This window comes from Sinohyriopsis cumingii, unplaced genomic scaffold (assembly GCF_028554795.1).
Source record: "Sinohyriopsis cumingii isolate HCF-2022 unplaced genomic scaffold, ASM2855479v2 utg001460l, whole genome shotgun sequence".
Lineage (NCBI taxonomy): Eukaryota > Metazoa > Mollusca > Bivalvia > Unionida > Unionidae > Sinohyriopsis > Sinohyriopsis cumingii.
This window is the reverse complement of record NW_028316002.1, coordinates 1,853,449-1,876,363: the sequence shown is the minus strand read 5'-3', so window position 1 is coordinate 1,876,363 and position 22,915 is coordinate 1,853,449. Positions and strand designations below refer to the sequence as shown.

The 22,915-nt window shown below is 35.9% G+C and overlaps 1 protein-coding gene across 1 annotated transcript in view; it reads left to right on the top strand.

Annotated features, from left to right (window-relative positions):
* The window catches only part of LOC149772479 (antiviral innate immune response receptor RIG-I-like), a 62,675-nt gene extending 40,423 nt beyond the window's left edge, over positions 1–22,252 (top strand). Inside the window, exons 11-14 of the mRNA XM_089947756.1 lie at positions 3,119–3,260; positions 4,740–4,979; positions 10,638–10,805; positions 16,446–22,252. Of these exons, the coding sequence (XP_089803882.1) occupies positions 3,119–3,260; positions 4,740–4,979; positions 10,638–10,805; positions 16,446–17,056 (1,161 nt within the window). The 3' untranslated portion in view covers positions 17,057–22,252. The remainder of the gene's footprint in view (positions 1–3,118; positions 3,261–4,739; positions 4,980–10,637; positions 10,806–16,445) is intronic.
* The last annotated feature ends 663 nt before the right edge of the window (positions 22,253–22,915 follow it).

The following is a 22,915-nucleotide window of genomic DNA, read 5'->3' as shown; positions in this document are numbered from 1 at the left end:
AGATGGAAGAGAGTAGGCATGCATGCAGGATGGACAAGGGAGAGATGGAGGAGAGTAGGCATGCATGCAGGATGGACAAGAGAGAGATGGAATAGAGTAGGCATGCATACAGGATGGACAAGAGAGAAGGAAGAGAGTGGATATGCATGGAGGATAGACAATAGAGATAGGGAAGAGAGTAGGCATGCATACAGGATGGACAAAGGATAGATGGAATAGAGCATGCAAAAAGAGGACAAGAGCAAGATGAAAGAGTTGGCATGCCCACAGAATGGACAAGAGAGAGAGAAAAGAGAGTAGGCATGCCTACAGGATGGACAAAAGAGAGAGGGAAGAGAGTTGGCATGCAGACATGATGTGCAATTTCAAGATTATTATCCATTTAAAAATGCAACTAAAACTTGAATCAGAGGCAAAGATTTTTCTAGTTATAAACAAATAGTCATGTATCAATAAAATATTAAGTTTGAGCATAATATGACTAAGAGTATAATAGGAGATGTTGGAAAAAAATATGTTTATTTTAAACTGGAATACTACTATGAAGGCCGGCACAAGGCAATATTGCACATTGTGTGAAAGACATTTGGAACCCCTCATCATTAAAATATTTGTTGAAAAGAAAGCTTTTAAGAAATTGATGTAAGTTTTGACCAAATAAAAAGATTTTCTTATGAAGAAAAAACAAAAGTTTTGTTTAATTTTAGCTCCTTTTCTGATTTTTGCATCCTATCTCTGATTTGACATCCTTCTAAAAATGCCTTCCTGTGCAAGTGTACTGCTCACACATAGCTTGCACTGGCCCATTTAACAGGATGATTGATCCAGTGTAGTAGTATATAATGACATACAAAATTTAACATTAGTTCTGAAAGAGAAAATGATTTCATTATCATTGGTATTTTAAGGAATCATTTGTGACCTGATTTTATTCCATGGGTGAAGTTAATTTCTTTTTGTTCCATTTTGCAGTGGTTTATATTGACATTCTGACAGTGCTTGAAATGGAAATATTTACAGAGATGGTTTCATATTTTCAAATTAATATCCATCAAATAGGAATCTTTTGATGGAGTTAATTAGAAAAAATCTTTATTTTTTTCCTTATGTCTTTTGTCTGTGTAATGGTCAGTTGATGAAATTGACATTAAGATTTCAATAAAGACAACTTCTAATAAAATAAAATGGTCTGTAAATCCAAAAATGGTAAGAGTGCTTATAACTCTTGATAATGACTCCACTGATTATAAACCAGATGAGCCAATGAGATGGCCTGTTGTGCATCATCTGCTGTCCTTATGTCCATACTTGGAGAATTGCCATGAAACTTTACACACATTCATCCCAAGGTCTAGTTCATAAGTCCTAAATGAAAATGGTTCTGCTTATACAACCAACATGGTCACCATGTCAGGCATCTTGAAAAATTCCTGTAGCTTCTCTTGAAAGGATGGTCATATCAACATGCGGTTTCAACTAAAAGACTTATTATGAAATCTAGTTGGTCCTAAATCAAAATGGTGCCAATTTGATGTCAAATATGGCTGCCTCAGCAGCCTTTTTAAAGTATTGTTAACAATACTTTTGTTGAACAGAAAGTTATGTTTAAATGGCATTTTCACCAGAAATTCTAAGACATCCTGTAATTTCTAAATCAAGATGGTGTCACTTGGACATTCATCATGACTGCCATAGTGACCATCATGCTTCCTGTTCAGTGTTTGAAATTTTATAGACGAAAGTTTTAGACTGGTTACCTGTTCAGAGGTTTTGTTTCTCAAGTTAGTAAGAAATTAGGAAGCAAGGTTTTGCTTCCAGTATATAACTCTGGTTGACAGGTCTAATATTTACAGATTAAAGTTCTTTGTGATAGAAAGAAGGGTTGATATTGATTTTATTACAAATTATTGTGGTCTGCTGAACTTTAGTAATATTTACGAATTCGTCATGACAACAATAAAACTACTTGAGGGAACATTTTGCCATCACCATGTCAAGTTGGTGGCAAACATCTGATATTTGCTATTGCTTGTTTTATTTGATGCTTTCTGCTTGACAGAAAATTTTGCCCTTTAGCTTTATAATATCGGTATGGGGCATCAGTGTCATAGAGTTTTATAGTACTGGTAGGGGTTTCAGTGTCCTATAGTTTTATAATACTGGTAGGGGCATCAGTGTCCTATAGTTTTATAATACTGGTAGGGGCATCAGTGTCCTATAGTTTTATAATGCTGGTAGGGGCATCAGTGTCCTATAGTTTTATAATTCTGGTAGGGGCATCAGTGTCCTATAGTTTTATAATACTGGCAGGGGCATCAGTGTCCTATAGTTTTATAATACTGGTAGGGGCATCAGTGTCCTATAATTTTATAATACTGGTAGGGGTTGTAGTGTCCTATAGTTTTATAATACTGGTAGGGGTTGGAGTGTCCTATAGTTTTATAATACTGGTAGGGGCATCAGTGTCCTATAGTTTTATAATACTGGTAGGGGCATCAGTGTCCTATAGTTTTATAATACTGGTAGGGGTTGCAGTGTCCTATAGTTTTATAATACTGGTAGGGGCATCAGTGTCCTATAGTTTTATAATGCTGGTAGGGGTTTCAGTGTCCTATAGTTTTATAATACTGGTAGGGGTTTCAGTGTCCTATAGTTTTATAATACTGGTAGGGGTTGCATTGTCCTATAGTTTTGTAATATTGGTAGGGGCATCAGTGTTCTATAGTTTTATAATACTGGTAGGGGTTTCAGTGTCCTATAGTTATATAATACTGGTAGGGGCATCAGTGTCCTATAGTTTTATAATACTGGTAGGGGTTTCAGTGTCCTATAGTTTTATAATACTGGTAGGGGCATCAGTGTCCTATAGTTTTATAATACTGGTAGGGGCATCAGTGTCCTATAGTTTTATAATACTGGTAGGGGCATCAGTGTCCTATAGTTTTATAATACTGGTAGGGGCATCAGTGTCCTATAGTTTTATAATACTGGTAGGGGTTTCAGTGTCGTATAGTTTTATAATACTGGTAGGGGTTGCAGTGTCCTATAGCTTTATAATACTGGTAGGGGTTTCAGTGTCCTATTTACCCATTTCTAGGTAGATTTTCGTATTTTTAAGACTTTCAATGAGGCACTGGAACTGAACAGCTTGTTGGGAATTCTTGATGTCTGCAAATTTCTGGCAAGAAAATTTAATCCAGAGAAGGAACATCAGAGTAAACACACACAAGAGGAGACAGAACTTCTTCAATTAATTTTGAGTGAGTCTAGAGACTGCAAAAACAACAGAGGACTTATTAATTATTTTTCCTATACTTAGTTATTAAGTAAACCTTTTATTGTTTCCATTTAGCTGCTGAAAAGTTCAAGTTAACTTTTTAAAAGAATAATTTGTAATGTACTTTGAAGAAAATACATGTAGTCTGTTGCAGAATCAGATGATTGTAATAAATATGATGATGATAATAATAATAATAATAATAATAATGATAATATCACAGTAACAGGTAGATGTATGTAATGATAATGAGGAAGACAATGAAGATGACCAGTACTATTACTATTGCTTAATTAATAATAATAATAATGATACTATTAACTAGAGAGGGAAGCCTTCACAAATATTGCCATTCTTTTGTTTTCCCTCCCTCCAACCATTCTTACATTGCATCCAGGATTAAAATAAAAAAATTCTTTGTCATCTATTCACAGTACATCAAGTGTAATTAATGTAGTCAACTCATCTTTGTGGAAATGTCATAACAAATGTGATCAGTTTCCCACCATGAAGGTAGATGAAGTTCAATTTACAAGGAAAACATTGACAAACAGATTCAAAGACTTTGCTGATGAAAGACATGACTTATAATGGTATATCCACAAAAATCTAAATAGATATATGGCATTTGTCAAAAGACTGATGAGAACAAATCAAAATGTCCAGAAATATTGACATTAAGATGGCATCGTATTATGTGAAGCCAGTTTTTTTTTAAACTGTAGTTAGAACTTAACATATAAATCAGAATATGTCTCTAGTAGGTATAAAGAAAAAAGGAAACATATTTACCTCTACTATATCATCATGCAAGGTCTTAATATAAATTAAGGTTATTCTTGAAAGATTAAATTTTTTAGTGGATAATGAATCTAGAATGCATAAAATTAACTCCTATGAAAAATAATATTATTGATTTTGTGTTGAGGTAAATGGTGTGGCCCCGCAAAATAATTTATCCATGAATTTGTTTTTAATATGAAATATTAACTCCACAAATGTTTCTTTTTTATTTTATGATTTTACTGTTATTGCAATATGTTAGGAATCAATCTTGAAGACCAGCTTACTTTCAAGAGGAGTTGTAAAAATAGGGTATTTTCTATTTGTGATCGGTAGACTCACTTTCAAAGTTGACAGATATTTTTGTAGAGCATTATCAATTCAATACTGTTGGGCTAAGAAATAATGTTTTGAATTTTGTGCATAACAGTCTGACCTTTAATCATGTTTTCAGGGAATTTAGGATGTTAATGACAGCCATAACATCATGTATAACTATAATTACTTAGATTGCTCAAGGATATAAAATCTAACAGTTAACTTTGAGCTAAGCAATAAACAGTTCCTTCAAAGTTATCAATATTTTAATTTGTAAATATGGCTAATAGTCCTATCAGCTGTAATTGTTTATTTTATACTTAGTTTTTTTTTTACTGCATCTTGTTTTTAATTTGTACAGAGGTACAGAAAGATCTTGGTGGGTATGACAAGAGCAAATTCCAAATGAATCCTAACCTACAGACAATTAGCAACACACTCCAGGAACTGCTTTTGGCTGAAAATGCAGATCCAGAATCCAGAGCCCTGGTGTTCGTTAAGGCAAGAGCCACATGCACAGCCCTTGCACATTATCTGGATGGAGTACTTTGTAAAGACAATATTCATGTGCACAAACTGACAGGAAAAGGAGGAGAAGATGGTGAGTTATTATTTTAGTAATACTTTATCTCACCTCTAGCAAGTCACTGTACAGTATATATATATATATACAGTATAGTATATATACGTTTTGTAGGAAAGACAGTTCTCAGCAGAGCCCTTGTGTAGATGCCAAATGACATGTATGGGGAAATTACTATATCCATGAACCTTTGTTTTGATGCCAGGTGACATGTAGTATGTAGGAATCACTATATCCAATGATTTGTAGACCCCTTTTTGTGTTGATGCCAAGTGACATGTAGTGTGTAGGAATCACTGTATCCAATGATTTGTAGACCCCTTTTTGTGTTGATGCCAAGTGTCATGTAGTATGTAGGAATCACTATATCCAATGATTTGTAGACCCCTTTTTGTGTTGATGCCAAGTGACATGTAGTATGTAGGAATTACTATATCCAATGATTTGTAGACCCCTTTTTGTGTTGATGCCAAGTGACATGTAGTATGTAGGAATCACTATATCCAATGATTTGTAGACCCCTTTTTGTGTTGATGCCAAGTGACATGTAGTATGTAGGAATCACTATATCCAATGATTTGTAGACCCCTTTTTGTGTAGATGCCAAGTAACATGTAGTATGTAGGAATCACTATATCCAATGATTTGTAGACCCATTTTTGTGTTGATGCCAGGTGACATGTAGTATGTAGGAATCACTATATCCAATGATTTGTAGACTCCTTTTTGTGTTGATGCCAAGTGACATGTAGTATGTAGGAATCACTGTATTTAATGATTTGTAGACCCATTTTTGTGTTGATGCCAAGTGACATGTAGTATGTAGGAATTACTATATCCAATGATTTGTAGACCCATTTTTGTGTTGATGCCAAGTGACATGTAGTATGCAGGAATCACTGTATTTAATGATTTGTAGACCCCTTTTTGTGTTGATGCCAAGTGACATGTAGTATGTAGGAATTACTATATCCAATGATTTGTAGACCCGTTTTTGTGTTGATGCCAAGTGACATGTAGTATGTAGGAATCACTATATCCAATGATTTATAGACCCCTTTTTGTGTTGATGCCAAGTGACATGTAGTATGTAGGAATTGCTATATCCAGTGATTTGTAGACCCCTTTTTGTGTGGATGCCAAGTAACATGTAGTGTGTAGGAATCACTATATCCAATGATTTGTAGAGTGTTTGTGCAGATGCCAAGTGTCAAGTAGTATGTAGGATTTACTATGTCCATTAATTTGTAGAGTGTTTGTGCAGATGTCAAGTAGTATGTAGGATTTACTATGTCCATTAATTTATAGAGTGTTTGTGCAGATGCCAAGTGACAAGTAGTATGTAGGATTTACTATGTCCATTAATTTGTAGAGTGTTTGTGCAGATGCCAAGTGACATGTAGTATGTAGGATTTACTATGTCCATTAATTTGTAGAGTGTTTGTGCAGATGCCAAGCGACAAGTAGTATGTAGGATTTACTATGTCCATTAATTTGTAGAGTGTTTGTGCAGATGCCAATTGGCAAGTAGTATGTAGGATTTACTATGTCCATTAATTTGTAATGTGTTTGTGCAGATGCCAAGTGTCAAGTAGTATGTAGGATTTACTATGTCCATTAATTTGTAATGTGTTTGTGCAGATGCCAATTGACAAGTAGTATGTAGGATTTACTATGTCCATTAATTTGTAGAGTGTTTGTGCAGATGCCAAGTGTCAAGTAGTATGTAGGATTTACTATGTCCATTAATTTGTAGAGTGTTTGTGCAGATGCCAAGTGTCAAGTAGTATGTAGGATTTACTATGTCCATTAATTTGTAGAGTGTTTGTGCAGATGCCAATTGGCAAGTAGTATGTAGGATTTACTATGTCCATTAATTTGTAATGTGTTTGTGCAGATGCCAAGTGACAAGTAGTATGTAGGATTTACTATGTCCATTAATTTGTAGAGTGTTTGTGCAGATGCCAAGTGTCAAGTAGTATGTAGGATTTACTATGTCCATTAATTTGTAGAGTGTTTGTGCAGATGCCAAGTGTCAAGTAGTATGTAGGATTTACTATGTCCATTAATTTGTAGAGTGTTTGTGCAGATGCCAAGTGTCAAGTAGTATGTAGGATTTACTATGTCCATTAATTTGTAGAGTGTTTGTGCAGATGCCAAGTGTCAAGTAGTATGTAGGATTTACTATGTCCATTAATTTGTAGAGTGTTTGTGCAGATGCCAAGTGTCAAGTAGTATGTAGGATTTACTATGTCCATTAATTTGTAATGTGTTTGTGCAGATGCCAAGTGACAAGTAGTATGTAGGATTTACTATGTCCATTAATTTGTAGAGTGTTTGTGCAGATGCCAAGTGTAAAGTAGTATGTAGGATTTACTATGTCCATTAATTTGTAGAGTGTTTGTGCAGATGCCAAGTGTCAAGTAGTATGTAGGATTTACTATGTCCATTAATTTGTAGAGTGTTTATGCAGATGCCAAGTGTCAAGTAGTATGTAGGATTTACTATGTCCATTAATTTGTAGAGTGTTTGTGCAGATGCCAAGTGTCAAGTAGTATGTAGGATTTACTATGTCCATTAATTTGTAGAGTGTTTGTGCAGATGCCAAGTGTCAAGTAGTATGTAGGATTTACTATGTCCATTAATTTGTAGAGTGTTTGTGCAGATGCCAAGTGACAAGTAGTATGTAGGATTTACTATGTCCAATGATTTGTAGAGTGTTTGTGCAGATGCCAATTGACATGTAGTATGTAGGATTTACTATGTCCATTAATTTGTAGAGTGTTTGTGCAGATGCCAAGTGACATGTAGTATGTAGGATTTACATTGTCCATTAATTTGTAGAGTGTTTGTGCAGATGCCAAGTGTCAAGTAGTATGTAGGATTTACTATGTCCATTAATTTGTAGAGTGTTTGTGCAGATGCCAAGTGACATGTAGTATGTAGGATTTACTATGTCCATTAATTTGTAGAGTGTTTGTGCAGATGCCAAGTGACATGTAGTATGTAGGATTTACTATGTCCATTAATTTGTAGAGTGTTTGTGCAGATGCCAAGTGTCAAGTAGTATGTAGGATTTACTATGTCCATTAATTTGTAGAGTGTTTGTGCAGATGCCAATTGGCAAGTAGTATGTAGGATTTACTATGTCCATTAATTTGTAGAGTGTTTGTGCAGATGCCAAGTGACATGTAGTATGTAGGATTTACTATGTCCATTAATTTATAGAGTGTTTGTGCAGATGCCAAGTGACATGTAGTATGTAGGATTTACTATGTCCATTAATTTGTAGAGTGTTTGTGCAGATGCCAAGTGTCAAGTAGTATGTAGGATTTACTATGTCCATTAATTTGTAGAGTGTTTGTGCAGATGCCAATTGACATGAAGTACACCTCTCTTGCAATAACTAGCGTACAGCAGGACAAAAAAATATACTGAACTATAAGCAATGGTGCGAGTTACCATGGGACCTCCCAAAAATAAGAAATGAAGAAAGAAAAATCCGTGGGGGGGAAGGCAACTGGGCTGTTTAATGGCTGAATGCTTGTTTTATAATGGCATTCATAATAATTGTCAATAAAGCACTTTTTCTAATGAAGTTGTTCAATATTCTCTATAAATTACATTATTTTCATTTATTTTCAATATGCACAACATCTGCAAATTCATTAATATGCTTCCAACTGGTTTCAGCAACATTATTATGTATAAGAAAATAATTTGTGTTTTAAGTCACTGCTTGTTCTTATTGTTGATTAGTCTAGCTCTGTGCTTTGTATGTAGCACAAAGCAGTGATTTTGCAAAACAGGGAATCAGACTAACTGTTGATCAACAACCAAACAACATTCCTTTTTTCTCAAATAATAACAAGAATTATTTCAAGAAACAATCATCTTCATCAAAACTTAATTTCTGTATTGTTCAGTTAATGAAATATTGATGTGGTGATTTAATTGCAAGTGATGGTGACTCTTCTTTTCATCCTTGAGGATACTTGTATGTCTAATTGCCAATTCAGGAATTCTCTGAAACTCACATCTCCACAATGATGGGTATCTGTGAAAAAAACACTCTTTATTTAATGAAGTATTTATTTCACTTGCAATCTTTGATAGTGTTTATGATTAAGTAGGTTAATTTAAGGTAGTTTAATTATATTACACACACAATAATATTTATAACAGTGTTTGCTTGATCAATTGAAATGAGTTTACCCTAAATATGACTGGGAATGCTAGATCTTATGCATGTTGAATTTGCATGCCTTTTAACTTTTCATTTATTCCACCTCCTTTCTTTGTTACAAAAGCCACAATTAGCATGAAAGTACAAAATAGGTCAGATTTTAATTCAGTGCAACAAATTCTTCTGCAAGTCAGATACCTGTTATGTTAGATTGACACAAGAATACAAGAGGGTACATTGCTTTATGATGATGATATTTAAACCATTGTAAAAGACAGAATTAAATAACAAATTTCACTTGATAAAAAAACTTATTTAATTGGTATTTATTTATTAAAGTACTGCCTACAGTAGGTGTAAGTGACATTTTCATTGATCGAAACTTTGCTGGATATCGCTATTTATGGTATATTATAATGTTTGTTTGTAAAGAAAATGTAACAAAACATATGACTTCTTGTTAAAAATTGATAATTTCATTTTGTTGATAAAATTTCCAGGTCCTACATACCGTTCTTCATGATAAAATGAGTGAGATATCGAAGTTTCAGTTACAAATTTTGATCATGAATTTAAGCTCAACAAATACGAGTCAAATTTGGGGTATTTTCTAGTTTTAAAAAGGGAATCCAAACCCAAGTCCACATTATAACCAGGTTTACAAGTTATCAGGGAACATGTTATTGAGGGAGTGGTGTATGTAGGAATCACTATATTCATTAATTTGTATAGCCTTTCCATAGATGCCAGGTGAAATGTAGTATGTAGGAATCACAACATCCATTAATTTGTATAGCCTTTCCATAGATGCCAGGTGAAATGTAGTATGTAGGAATCACAACATCCATTAATTTGTATAGCTTCCATAGATGCCAGGTGAAATGTAGTATGTAGGAATCACAACATCCATTAATTTGTAAAGCCTCTCCATAGATGCCAGGTGAAATGTAGTATGTAGGAATCACAACATCCATTAATTTGTATAGCCTCTCCATAGATACCAGGTGACATGTAGTATGTAGGAATCACTATCTTCACTAATTTGTATAGCCTTTGTGTAGATGCCAATTAATGAACAGAATGTAGGAATCACTTCATACATTTAAAACTTTCCATTTAATAAATCTTCTTTGAGTTTTTGAACAACACAAAAGATAATAGACATTTACTCTAAGATAGAGTGTTTTAAGTTAATGATGACCAAATATTCAGTTTTATCTGTCATTATATGGTATATTATTGTCCATTTTAGTAGGAATTTAGTGGATTGACATATTTTCACTATAAAGTGGTTGGTCACCAGCAATAACTTTGCTAGAAAGAATATTACTTATAAAATCACCTAGCAGGATAGATTTGCAAATGTTTTTATTATTTATCATTTTGAATATAAATATATTTTGATAACTATCTTATTTTCCTTGCATATCTTTAAGAAATCTTTAGTTAATTGTACTAAAGTATTAAAGTTGTATATCATTGTATTTCAGGTATGACAGAGGCTGAACAGACAGACACACTGACTAAGTTTGCATCTGGAGAATACAAAGTTCTAGTGTCCACATCTGTGGCAGGTGAAGGAATCGACATCCCTGACTGTAATATTGTCCTAAGCTATAACTACGCTGGGAATGAGATAACAAAGATTCAAATGACAGGTAGGTACTGTGATATACAGGGAATGTCATATATAACAAAGATTCAAATGACAGGTGGATACTGTAATATGCAGAGAATGAGATTTAAAAATATCAAATGGCAAATGGGTACTGTATTATGCAAGGAGTGAAATAACAAAGGTTCAAATGACAGGTGGGTACTGTGATATGCAGGGAATGAGATAACGAAGATTCAAATGACAGGTGGGTAGTGTATAATGAACTGACAGGTTACACAGTATTGTAACATGGAATTTGAATGATAATTGAGTACTGTGATATATAACGATGGGTGGAGATTATTGCAACATAGACCAATGACTATGGACACTGTAATTTGGAAGGTTTTGTGGGTCAGTAACATGTATCATTTCACTTCAATATAAAATAACAGGTGGACACTAATACAGAGTAATGGATGGACACTGTAATAGGGAATAATGTTTGGCCACCGTAACATGGAATAAATGGTGTATTTAGAATCAGTAACTCTGAATGGTTGTTAGGTGATGATAGTAATGGGATGGTATAAAAGGTGAATATAGTAATAATCTGCATTTAGGGAGTGAGGTATGGATGATTGTATACGGTAAACACTATTCATACAAGCCGCCCAATTCGGTCTCAATAAATCAGTGCATTACCAGTGAATTGATCAAATGAGTTGACATTAATGGTTTCTAGGATCCTCTGTTTTGTTTACTTTGTCAATTAATAGTTAGATGCTATAGTCTACATGTATTGAGTTAGCAACAATAAGGAGTATATAAGTCCAACAAAGTCCTTAGGGAAATAGAATCTCTAAGTCATTGTGAGCATTTTCTTCACTGACTTGACATTCTGAATTCAATTCAACAATACCTGATTATTCTAGCAATCTATAAAACATAAGTTATGTGTCTATTTTATAATTTACTAGTTGTCTAAGTCATTGTTTCAAGGGTTGTCATCGCCGGGGGCGGATGTGGGAGATAAGCACCCACTTCCCTTGGAAATCTTCCAATGGCTTGCGTCTGATAGAGCCTCTGACAACCAAATCCAGCTCCAGGCCTTCACGAGTGGCGGAACCTGTTTAAACTGACTGGAGAAGGGATGACAGGCGAACTTCTGGCGCCTCAAAACCAGATGCTTTGGGCAGATGGGGTTCGTTAACCTTGGGTGGTCGCCCATCTAGGAGAAGGTAAACTCCGATTTCAAGCCTTCGCTGCCTTGCTACTATACCCTCTCATGGGAAAGGCTAAGGGAGTAAACCCCAACAGAAAATTCGTAGACAGAGTCCCTAAGGCGACTTGGCATTGATTTCAGTGTCATCTCGGCAACTCCTGCGACGCAGCTGGTGCCATGATGTATCGGCTTGTCCTTTCCGTTGGATCCATCAGCTGCATGGAGAGGGGGGATCATCTGCATGGGCAACAGTTGATTCTCCATATCACCCTGCCCAGGCTTGCGCCCTGGAGAGGACACTCCAGATCACTCCATAGCGTCGACACAACACGGGAAGCAGCAGTTTACCGGTTATAAGTCACCGCTCAGTTGGCGTAGAGCCAGATGCCAGGGGTTGCTTCTGATGGTGGGAGAGACCAACATGTTTCACTGGACAGCTACCGCCTGCCTCAAACTGGGCAGCCCCCAGCCAATAAGGTGCCGTCCCGCCACAGTTCGCCTGCCTTGCTGGGTGCGTAAGGCTTAAGGTACTTGAGTACCTGACAAGCAGACTGCAACTACTGCACCAAGAAATAACAAAATAAAAATAAAAAAGAAGACTTCAATCCTCAAGCTAGGTACCTGGAATGTCCGGACCATGCTGACTGGGCTTTCAGATGATCTCCAGACAATCAGTGATGTTTGTAAGACTTCAGTCATCAACGACGAACTTGCAAGGCTCCAGGTCAACATCGCCTCACTACAAGAGACACGACTACCAGATTCTGGGTCCCTCAGAGAAAAGAACTACACATTCTTCTGGCAAGGAAAGAGTGCAGATGAAGCCAGAGAGTTTGGTGTTGGATTCGCTGTCAGGAACACTCTGCTGGGGATGATAGAACCCTGCCAACAAGGAAATGGAAGACTGCTATCCCTCCGCCTCCACACCTCAAACGGGCCTGTCAACCTGATCAGCGTTTATGCTCCCACACTAAGATCCTCCACAGATACCAAGGATGAGTTTTATGATGAGTTAAACTCGCTCATCAACAAAATTCCCAAGGAGGAGAACTTGATTTTAATGGGCGACTTCAATGCTAGGGTGGGTGCCAATCATGACTCTTGGCCCTCCTGTCTTGGCAAATTTGGCATTGGGAAGATGAATGAGAATGGGCAGTGCCTTCTAGAGATGTGCTTGTACCACGAACTCAGCATCACCAATTCATTCTTTCAGACAAAGCCACATCACAAAGTGTCTTGGAGGTGTCCCCACTCTAAACACTGGCACCAGCTGGACTTGATCATTACAAGACGGTCAGCCATGAAGGGTATGGTTCTTACCCGTACCTTCCACAGTGCTGACTGCGACACTGACCACTCGCTGGTGTGCTGCAAAATGTAGCTTCAGCCAAAGAAGATCCACCGCTCTAGGCAAGAGGGTCAACCACGCATTGATGTGAGCAAGACATCATATCCAGACAAGGCTGAGGAATTCACCTATGCTCTTTCCAAGACGTTTGACTCAGAACCCCCCAACGGCAGAGCCAAAGAAAGATGGGATCACATCAGAGAGACTGTATACAGCACAGCCACATGGATCTTTGGTAAGAAGCAATCAAAGAACAATGACTGGTTTGAGGCTAACTCCGCCACACTCATGCCAGCCATAGAAGAGCGTCGCAGTGCTCACCTGCAATACAAGCGATCCCCCTGTCAGAAGACATTACAGGCATACAGGTCTACCAGAAGCAAAGTGCAGAGATTAGCTGTTAAACATGTTCCAGTCCTTCCACGATGACATGAAAGGCACAGTGCAGTACGATGGCTCAACATCCGACCCCTTTGACATCCGCAGTGGAGTTAAACAGGGCTGTGTCCTTGCCCCCACGCTCTTCGGCATCTTCTTCGCAGTCCTGCTAAAGCACGCCTTTGGGACGTCCACAGAAGGGATTTACCTGCACACACGATCAGACAGCAGACTGTTCAACCTGGCACGACTGAAGGCAAAGAGCAAAGTGCATGAAGTAATCATCAGGGACATGCTCTTCGCAGATGATGCTGCTCTAGCCACCCACACAGTAGCTGAGCTTCAGCGCCTGATGGCCCGCTTTGCTAAAGCATGCAGTGAGTTTGGGTTAACCATAAGCCTAAAGAAAACAAATGTGATGGTTCAGGACGTGGATCCCCCAAGCATCATCATCAACATCTACAAACTTGAGGTGGTGAGCTAGTTCATGTACCTCAGCTCTACCATCACCAGCAACCTCTCGCTCGATGCTGAGCTCAACAAGCGGATTGGAAAGGCGTCAACAACTCTCTCCAGGTTGTCGCAAAGAGTGTGGAATAACAGCATGCTGACCATGAACACTAAGATCACCATGTACCGTGCATGCGTGCTAAGCACTCTCATATACGCCAGTGAAACCTGGACTCTGTACGCCTCACAAGAGAAAAGACTGAGCGCCTTTCACATGCGATGCCTCTGACGCATACTTGGAATCACCTGGAGCGATCGAGTAACAAACAACGAGGTGCTCGAGCATGCCAAGATTCCCAGCATGATCACACTCCTCCGCCAATGCCGCATCAGATGGCTGGGCCATGTACGTCTGATGGTTGATGGACGGATCCCCAAAGACATTCTTTATTTGGAACTCGCCTCTGGCAAAAGGTCGATTGGATGGCCACATCTTCGCTTCAAGGATGTCTGTAAGCATGACATGAAAGCCCTTGATATTGATGTCAACACCTGGGAAGAGCTCACTCTAGACAGATCAAGCTGGCGACATGCTCTGATCACTGGTCTGAAAGCCGGAGAGGACAAGCAATGCTTGCTAGCTGATGAAAGACGATCGCAGAGGAAGAAGAAGCATCTCTAACACCTGACACAACCTTCAAGTGCAGCAAGTGCAGCAGGGACTGCCACTCCCACATTGGACTACTTAGCCACAGCAGACGCTGCACAACCACCAACCCGGACATCTCTCATGGGCGCAGTTCCATTGTCGCTCGAGACTAACGGATGCCAACAAAGTCATTGTGAGTGTTTTCCTCACCAACTTGACAGCTAATTTACTTCCATCTATATCAGTTCACTTCTAGTAAGTATTATGCTATAGTTGAAGTGTCAAGTCAAGCAAGTGTTCCCTTTGCAAATTTTATACTTCATATATTACAATCAAGTCATATTTTCTCTTCAGTAGTAAACTTTATTGCAACTAAATCTAAATATGGCAACTCTAATATAATTTTCATTCATCAGAAGAAGTAATAATATAGTGAACTAATAGTATAGTGCTAATGTGTACTCTGACCTTGTGTGAAATTATCATATACCATACTGTACCTCAAGACAATGATAGTATTTTGGCTTAGTACAAAAACAGCAAGACTGTAATGGTTATGAACTGACTTTATTCAATGTTTCTTAGTAAATGAATCATCTTGTGTTATGGTTAAAGAGAAATCAAGAGTTTGACTTTACTCCATTCTCCCCCTCCTTAGTCAGCTGATAAGAAGCATACTCATCCCTGGTGCTTTACTCCAATGTAGTATCATCAGGACCTAGCTCGACCATTACAATATTGTAACATTGAATGATGGATGGTAAAGTAACTAATGCTAGAATGACAGATGGATAAGACATCATGAAAAAAGGATGAGCAGTGTAATGAAAGATGAATACTGTAATTTGGTCCATCTGTAACATAGAATAACAAGGGAATATGGTAACATGGATATAATGGTATGAAATGTGAAATAGACTGATAACTTGGTAGTGTAACTTGGAATGATGGCTTGTGCGATACTATGGAATGATGGGTTTATATTTGTGATACAGAATGCTGAATAGTGACATTGATATGCAGTAATGGGTGCATTTTATAAAATGGAATATGTTATGGGCACTGTAACTTAAAAAAGCAGATGAATACTGAATCATTTAGTGACTGATGAGTATAGCCTGATATGTCAAATGCATATGGATTAATTTTCCTCGGTACTGCATATTGTATAATTATTGGTGCCGATTTGTTTTTAAATGCACAATCAACATCTGGTTTGTTTAGGTACAATCCAATTTGTTTTTTTATCAGAATCCCAGCACAAGAGTCCACCTTACTGGCTGAGGTGGACTCTGATGTTCAGGGTTCTAATTTTTTTAAAATTGTTATTTACTGTAACAAGGCAGGTTAAAGTGATTCACCACTTCAAGAGTATTCTTTTGTGTATGCTGTATATGTCCATATTAAGATGAGACTGACTTTTGCATTATAAGAATTTCAGTGTAATAATTATTTTTTATTTTGGCACCGTTTGGTGGCAACAATGCAAAATTAAATAATGTATAAATAAAAGAAAGAATTTCATAATTAGAATTTGAGCCATAAGCCAAAACCCATGTGATGATACTACATATGCCTTACAGACTGACCGATGCTGACAGGTCAGTGGTAAACAAAGTGATGTAAATGTTATCAAAAACATGTTTTGCAGGTCGTGGAAGAAAAAAGAGTGGTAAGAACATTGTGATGGGATATGAGAAGACTTTGGATATGGAAAAACTCAACACATACAAGGCAGCCATGATGTATCGAGCTATGAAAGCCGTCAAGAAAATAGACCCAAAAACATTGCAACAGAAAATCAGCTTCCTACAGAAAAACCAAACACAAAAACAAGAGTTACATGATAGAAGTCTAGAAAAACAAATTCGCATGAAGAGAAAGAGCCACTTTAGACTGAGCTGCTATAAGTGTGCCACTGAAGTTACTGATGGCAAGAATTTACGTGTTCTGCGCAATGCATTTCATATTGTCATAGATAAGGAGTTCAGAAATTTAATAGACGTAAGGCCTCTTAAGAAACCCACTACAAAAAAAATAGATGGTCTTCTAAGAACAGATAAGATATATTGTAAGAAGTGTGGTATGGACTGGGGTGTTTATTTTGTTTGTGACAAAGTCCCACTGCCAACCATCAAGATTATATCATTCAAAATTCTCAATGAGGATGGATTGAGTTTTTTTTGCAAAAAATGGCTTGATCTGCCATTTGAAATAGAGGCTTGTGAGCTTTCAGACCTCCTGCATTTACTTGAGGAATGAAAACTTCATGTAAAACCTCCATATTAACACTGTTAATATTAAACAGTTTTTAGGTGGTCTGATTTCATATGATAAATTTGTTGCTTGGCAAATTAAATTGGATTAATATTGGTCCTCTTTTGAGGTTGACAAAATGGGAGCTTTTCATAATGTCTTCATATTGATACTGTATTCATTCAGTTGAAGTGAAGAGTTAAAATGAGAATACTGGATAGAATACAGCCTTGTGAAATTTATGGTCAGACCATAATGTAATTGGTTTGATTTCAGTTGATTATTAATTGGCAGATTTTATGTAGAAGAAAAGTTGAACTTACTTAGTCCTTGAAAATGTAATAGCCAAAACTCCATACAGATAAATAATGTAAATAAGTTGTTAGAATGTAAACAGGTGCACCATGAACATTAATGTGTACATAGCTATTTCATTTTGAAAACCTCTGGCAAGTCATTATCTATCCAACACATAGACCTAAGATGAGGGTTGTGCTTCAGTAATGTTTACCAATGTGAACCTGGGGCCCCGAGTGGCCGAGTGGTCTAAAGCGCTCTTCATTACGGATCACTGCCATCTCACCTCTGTCTGCGGTGGTTCGAGTCTAAGATTCAGCCAATGTGGGCATGTGAGAAAGCTTGCCAGTAGCTTCTCGTGGGTCGGTGGTTCTTTCCGGGGTTTTCCGGGTTCTTCCTCCACCATTAATACTGGCCGCCATGTATAGCCTATCATGCTGAAAAATGGCGTTAAACCCCACAACAACAACAACAACCAATGTGAACCTCAAATTAATCTTGTTGGACTATATAACATTTGAATGATCATCTCCAATCAATAATTACTTTGAATATGGAGTCTGTGTTTAATTTCCCAGTTTGTTATTACATGCTGCCCTCCCTCCTGCCTTTGCAGTATTCTCATTAGAAGGTACCAGTCTGCCAGCAGGCTTTGCAAATGTCTACCTTTACAACATTATATCGAAGATATCTATGTTTTCATGTGATATAAGGAAATATTCACTGCTCATGACTATATTAAATGCTTCCACTTCTTGAGTGAAATATATCCTTATATCAATTCCGAAAAACATAGATTTTCTTTTTATCATATATTTATAAGGCAAAAATCTTTGATTTGCACTGGATTTGTTTCAGCTTTAACAATGTGTACCATCTGTCATAGAGTGCAGTAGGTACACATTACATGATTGACACAGAATATCTAATAGCAACAGGTCATGTAAATTGAGTCACTGACAATTTCCACGATTCATGTGGAAATATAGTTATAAGAAAGTTAATACTTGAAGCCTGCTTTTTGTTGTTTGGGTTCATTTTGTAAGCAATCTTGACAGTGCCTTTTCATTGATTACATAAATGTATACTAGAGGGTATACATTCTTGACAGTGCCTTTCCATTGATTACATAAATGTATACTAGCGGGTCTGCAATTTTGACAGTGCCTTTTCATTGATTACATAAATGTATACTAGAGGGCCTGCATTCTTGACAGTGTCTTTTCACTGATTACATAAATGTATACTAGAGGGTCTATATTCTTAACAGTGCCTTTCCATTGATTACATAAATGCACACTAGAGGGTCTACATTCTTGACAGTGCCTTTTCATTGATTACATAAATGTATACTAGAGGGTCTACAATCTTGACAGTGTCTTTTCATTGATTACATAAATGTATACTAGAGGGTCTACAATCTTGACAGTGTCTATTCATTGATTACATAAATGTATACTAGAGGGTCTACATTCTTGACAGTGCCATTTCATTGATTACATAAATGTATACTAGAGGGTCTACAATCTTGACAGTGTCTATTCATTGATTACATAAATGTATACTAGAGGGTCTACATTCTTGACAGTGCCTTTTCATTGATTACATAAATGTATACTAGAGGGTCTACAATCTTGACAGTGTCTATTCATTGATTACATAAATATATACTAGAGGGTCTGCATTCTTGACAGTGCCTTTTCATTGATTACATAAATGTATACTAGAGGGTCTACAATCTTGACAGTGTCTTTTCAATGATTACATAAATGTATACTAGAGGGTCTACATTCTTGACAGTGCCTTTTCATTGATTACATAAATGCATACTAGAGGGTCTACAATCTTGACAGTGTCTATTCATTGATTACATAAATGTATACTAGAGGGTCTACATTCTTGATAGTGTCTATTCATTGATTACATAAATGTATACAAGAGGGTCTATAATCTTGACAGTGCCTTTCCATTGATTACATAAATGCACAATATAGGGTCTAATTTCTTAATAGTGCCTTTTCATTGATTACATAAACGTATACTAGAGGGTCTACAGTCTGAACAGTACATATTCATTGATTACATAAACGTATACTAGAGGGTCTACAGTCTTAACAGTACATATTCATTGATTACATAAAAGTATACTAGAGGGTCTTAAGTCTTAAATGTACATATTCATTAATTACATAAACATATACTACAGGGTCTACAGTCTTAACAGTACATATTCATTGATTACATAAATGTATACTAGAGGGTCTAACGTGTTAACAGTACATATTCATTGATTACATAGATGTATACTAGAGGGTCTACAATCTTGACACATTTTAAGATATATTCATCCTGATGGGGAGATAATGCAGAAGGGTGGGAGAGAGAGAAAGAAAAGAAGAAGAAAAAATAAAATAGACATCAATATGTAAAAACTGCTCCTAAGAACATACATAAGGGCAGATATACTTCTTACATAGGAAAGGAATTTGGTTCCAAATGTGATATTACCACTGGTAAGAAGTTTTGCTGCCACTGAAGCAATATAATTTTTCTCCCCCAGATATATTTCAATATGAAATATATAATAAAACATTGTATTCATTTAAATTTACAACATTGCAACACACATTGTTCCATTGTCACATTGCCCCAGCTGCATCTTGTATTCTTTGAATTTGCACCAGTTAAACCAAACTACAATTAGAAGGTCTCCTTAATCAGCTACATTCTTAAGACAGACAGAATGTATCCATCCCATAAGTAGGTGGTAAAGATAAAACTTGTTCATCTTATTTAAAGGTAAATGATCTGTCTCATAAGATTCTGGTAAGCAGTAAATTGATTCATCCGATAATTGGTTGGTGAATAGAAAATTTATCTATATTGCCACTGGAGGTTGGTAAAGAGAGGCTTAACTGTTTTATGGTATTCTAGGAGCTCATTCTCTGTTTGCCTTCAAGATTGTTGTAAGAATGACTTCATGTACCAAAAATGACATTTATTTAGAAGTGTTTGCATTATGCATATTGATTCTACATGTCATTGATTTTAATTTAGTAATATTTATTTAGAAGTATGCTTTATAATTTTAGCTAATTTAGAATTCACAAATATCAAATCATCTTTAATTTATTCAAGTAAAGTTCTGAAATCAGATTAATTATTGCAATAGATTTCTATCTTATCTGTTTTTTTATGTCTGCTGTAAATTACTACTTTTCCATCACCCTTAAACCAAAGTCATATTGCAACCATAATGTGCAGTATGTAGCAATTAAATTCCAAAATGTTTTCATTTGCATAACTTTGAAAATAGTGAGGGAACCTTATATATGGTAAAGTGTTATAACAATGTCATGTCCTATGGTGTTAAAAAAAATTTTTTTAGTTAATGGTGTGAAATCACCATATAGTTTTCATGTACAAAAATTTAAGTGAAATAAGTTGCAATGATAAAAAAAAGATAATTAAATGGGGTCAGTGACCATATCTTCATTATAAGGGGGGAAACAGTATATACAGGGGCTGTATAGCGAGGGTGCACTGTAACTTGCAAAGCATGCAAAAATAAATCTTTTGAAAATAGTTCTAATTTACAGTATTCAGGGGTAGTTCCAGGATTTTTGATAAACTGGATGATTCAAGTTTGAAATGGACTGGTTTGTGTTGATTAAAATGATATTTTATCTAGTTTCTCAGTGAAAATTGTAGCATATTGACTGGAAAGTGTAGATCATTCAAGTCCCTTTAAATCTGCCCCTGTATTCAAAATGCATAAAAAAACTGTTTAATTTCATGCATGCTTAGCAGAATACCTATTTTGATAAAAGGCACTGTTCTTGATGTCATCCATTTATCTCATAACACAGGTTGGTTACTTTTATTGCTGTAATTTGTACAGTACCCCCTCTTTATAATGTTACTATGGGAGTCATCAAGTGATGTGTATTAATAGTGAGGGAGCCTTATAATGAGAGATGATCTAACAAGGCAGTGTAATAATAATGCATACAACACATAAATATGATATTCAGTTATGTGAAATAGCATTATAATTGGTTCTCATAAACCAAGGACTAATACTAAGTGAAATTTATCAGCAATGGTAAAATAAAATTCAAATAATTTTCTGAAGTCCTTGACCATACCCATGCTATAAGAGATGCATTGGTATAGTGAGGGGCACTATAGTGCTGGACTGCTGGACTGAAATAACATATAGAATGGAATGTTTGAGAGTTTAAATTTTATAAACTAAAGGTAACATTCATTGTTAATCAGAGCTTTCACATGTATATTTTATCAGTTTCCATTTTTAGCAGAATTTCACCATAATGTTAACTTTTGATTTAAAAAATGTCTTTTAAATTTTTGGAATGCTATCTCATTCTGTTGTTTTATTGGTATTTAAACCCAAACTGCATATAGAAACATACCAATGTTGTGTCAGTAACACTATAATGTGCTCAGAGAACAAGTTTTATTAGTTCGTAAGCAAATTGTTTTGCTATAGACAAATTACAATTCAAAGAATTCCAAATCTTTTAAATCCATTCCCAATGAAATCAACTTCATGCACTGACAAAATTTCAATCCTTAAAACTTTTGGGTACAGTTATACAATTTTCTTCATTACCATAAAGTGAAAGTTTTGATGCTATTGAAATGTTTTATTATGTTAAGACAACCCATGAAACCTTCAAACCTTTAGATCCTTATTGTGGCAGTGATTGGGGCTTTATCTTTTTAAAGAAACCTTATGGTTGTGTGTGTGAGATAAAAAAAACATCATAAAAAAACATCGCATTCTGATAATGTACTTAACAAGTCTTCTGCACTGACATTTTTTGAATGCTTTGTCTGTGATAATGTGAAGCAAAAACAAATAAAGTTTATTAAAGTTGATTTGTCTTCCTACTTGCATGGCTAAGTTTCACCAGCTCACCATCTTTCTCACTTTCCTTCATTTCATTATCTTGACATTTTTATTGCTTACCTTTTAATGGGCACAATATTGCCACTATTGTCCTGACATGCTAGTAACTATACGTACATACATACATACATACATACATGCACACACACATACATATATACATACACACACACACATACATGCATGCATGCATGAATGCATGCATACATGCATACATATATACATACATACATGCAGACACACATACATACATACATACATGCATATATACATATATATATCTACATACATGCATACATATATATATCTACATATATACATTTATACATACATGCATACATATCTACATACATACATACATACATACACACACATACATACATACACACACATACATGCATGCATACATGCATACATGCATACATACATACATACATACATACATGCATATATGCATGCATACATACATACATGCAGACACACACATACATACATACATACATACATACATGCATGCATATATACATACATACATATATGTATCTACATACATACATATATATATCTACATACATACATTTATACATACATACATATCTACATACATACATACACACACACACATACATACA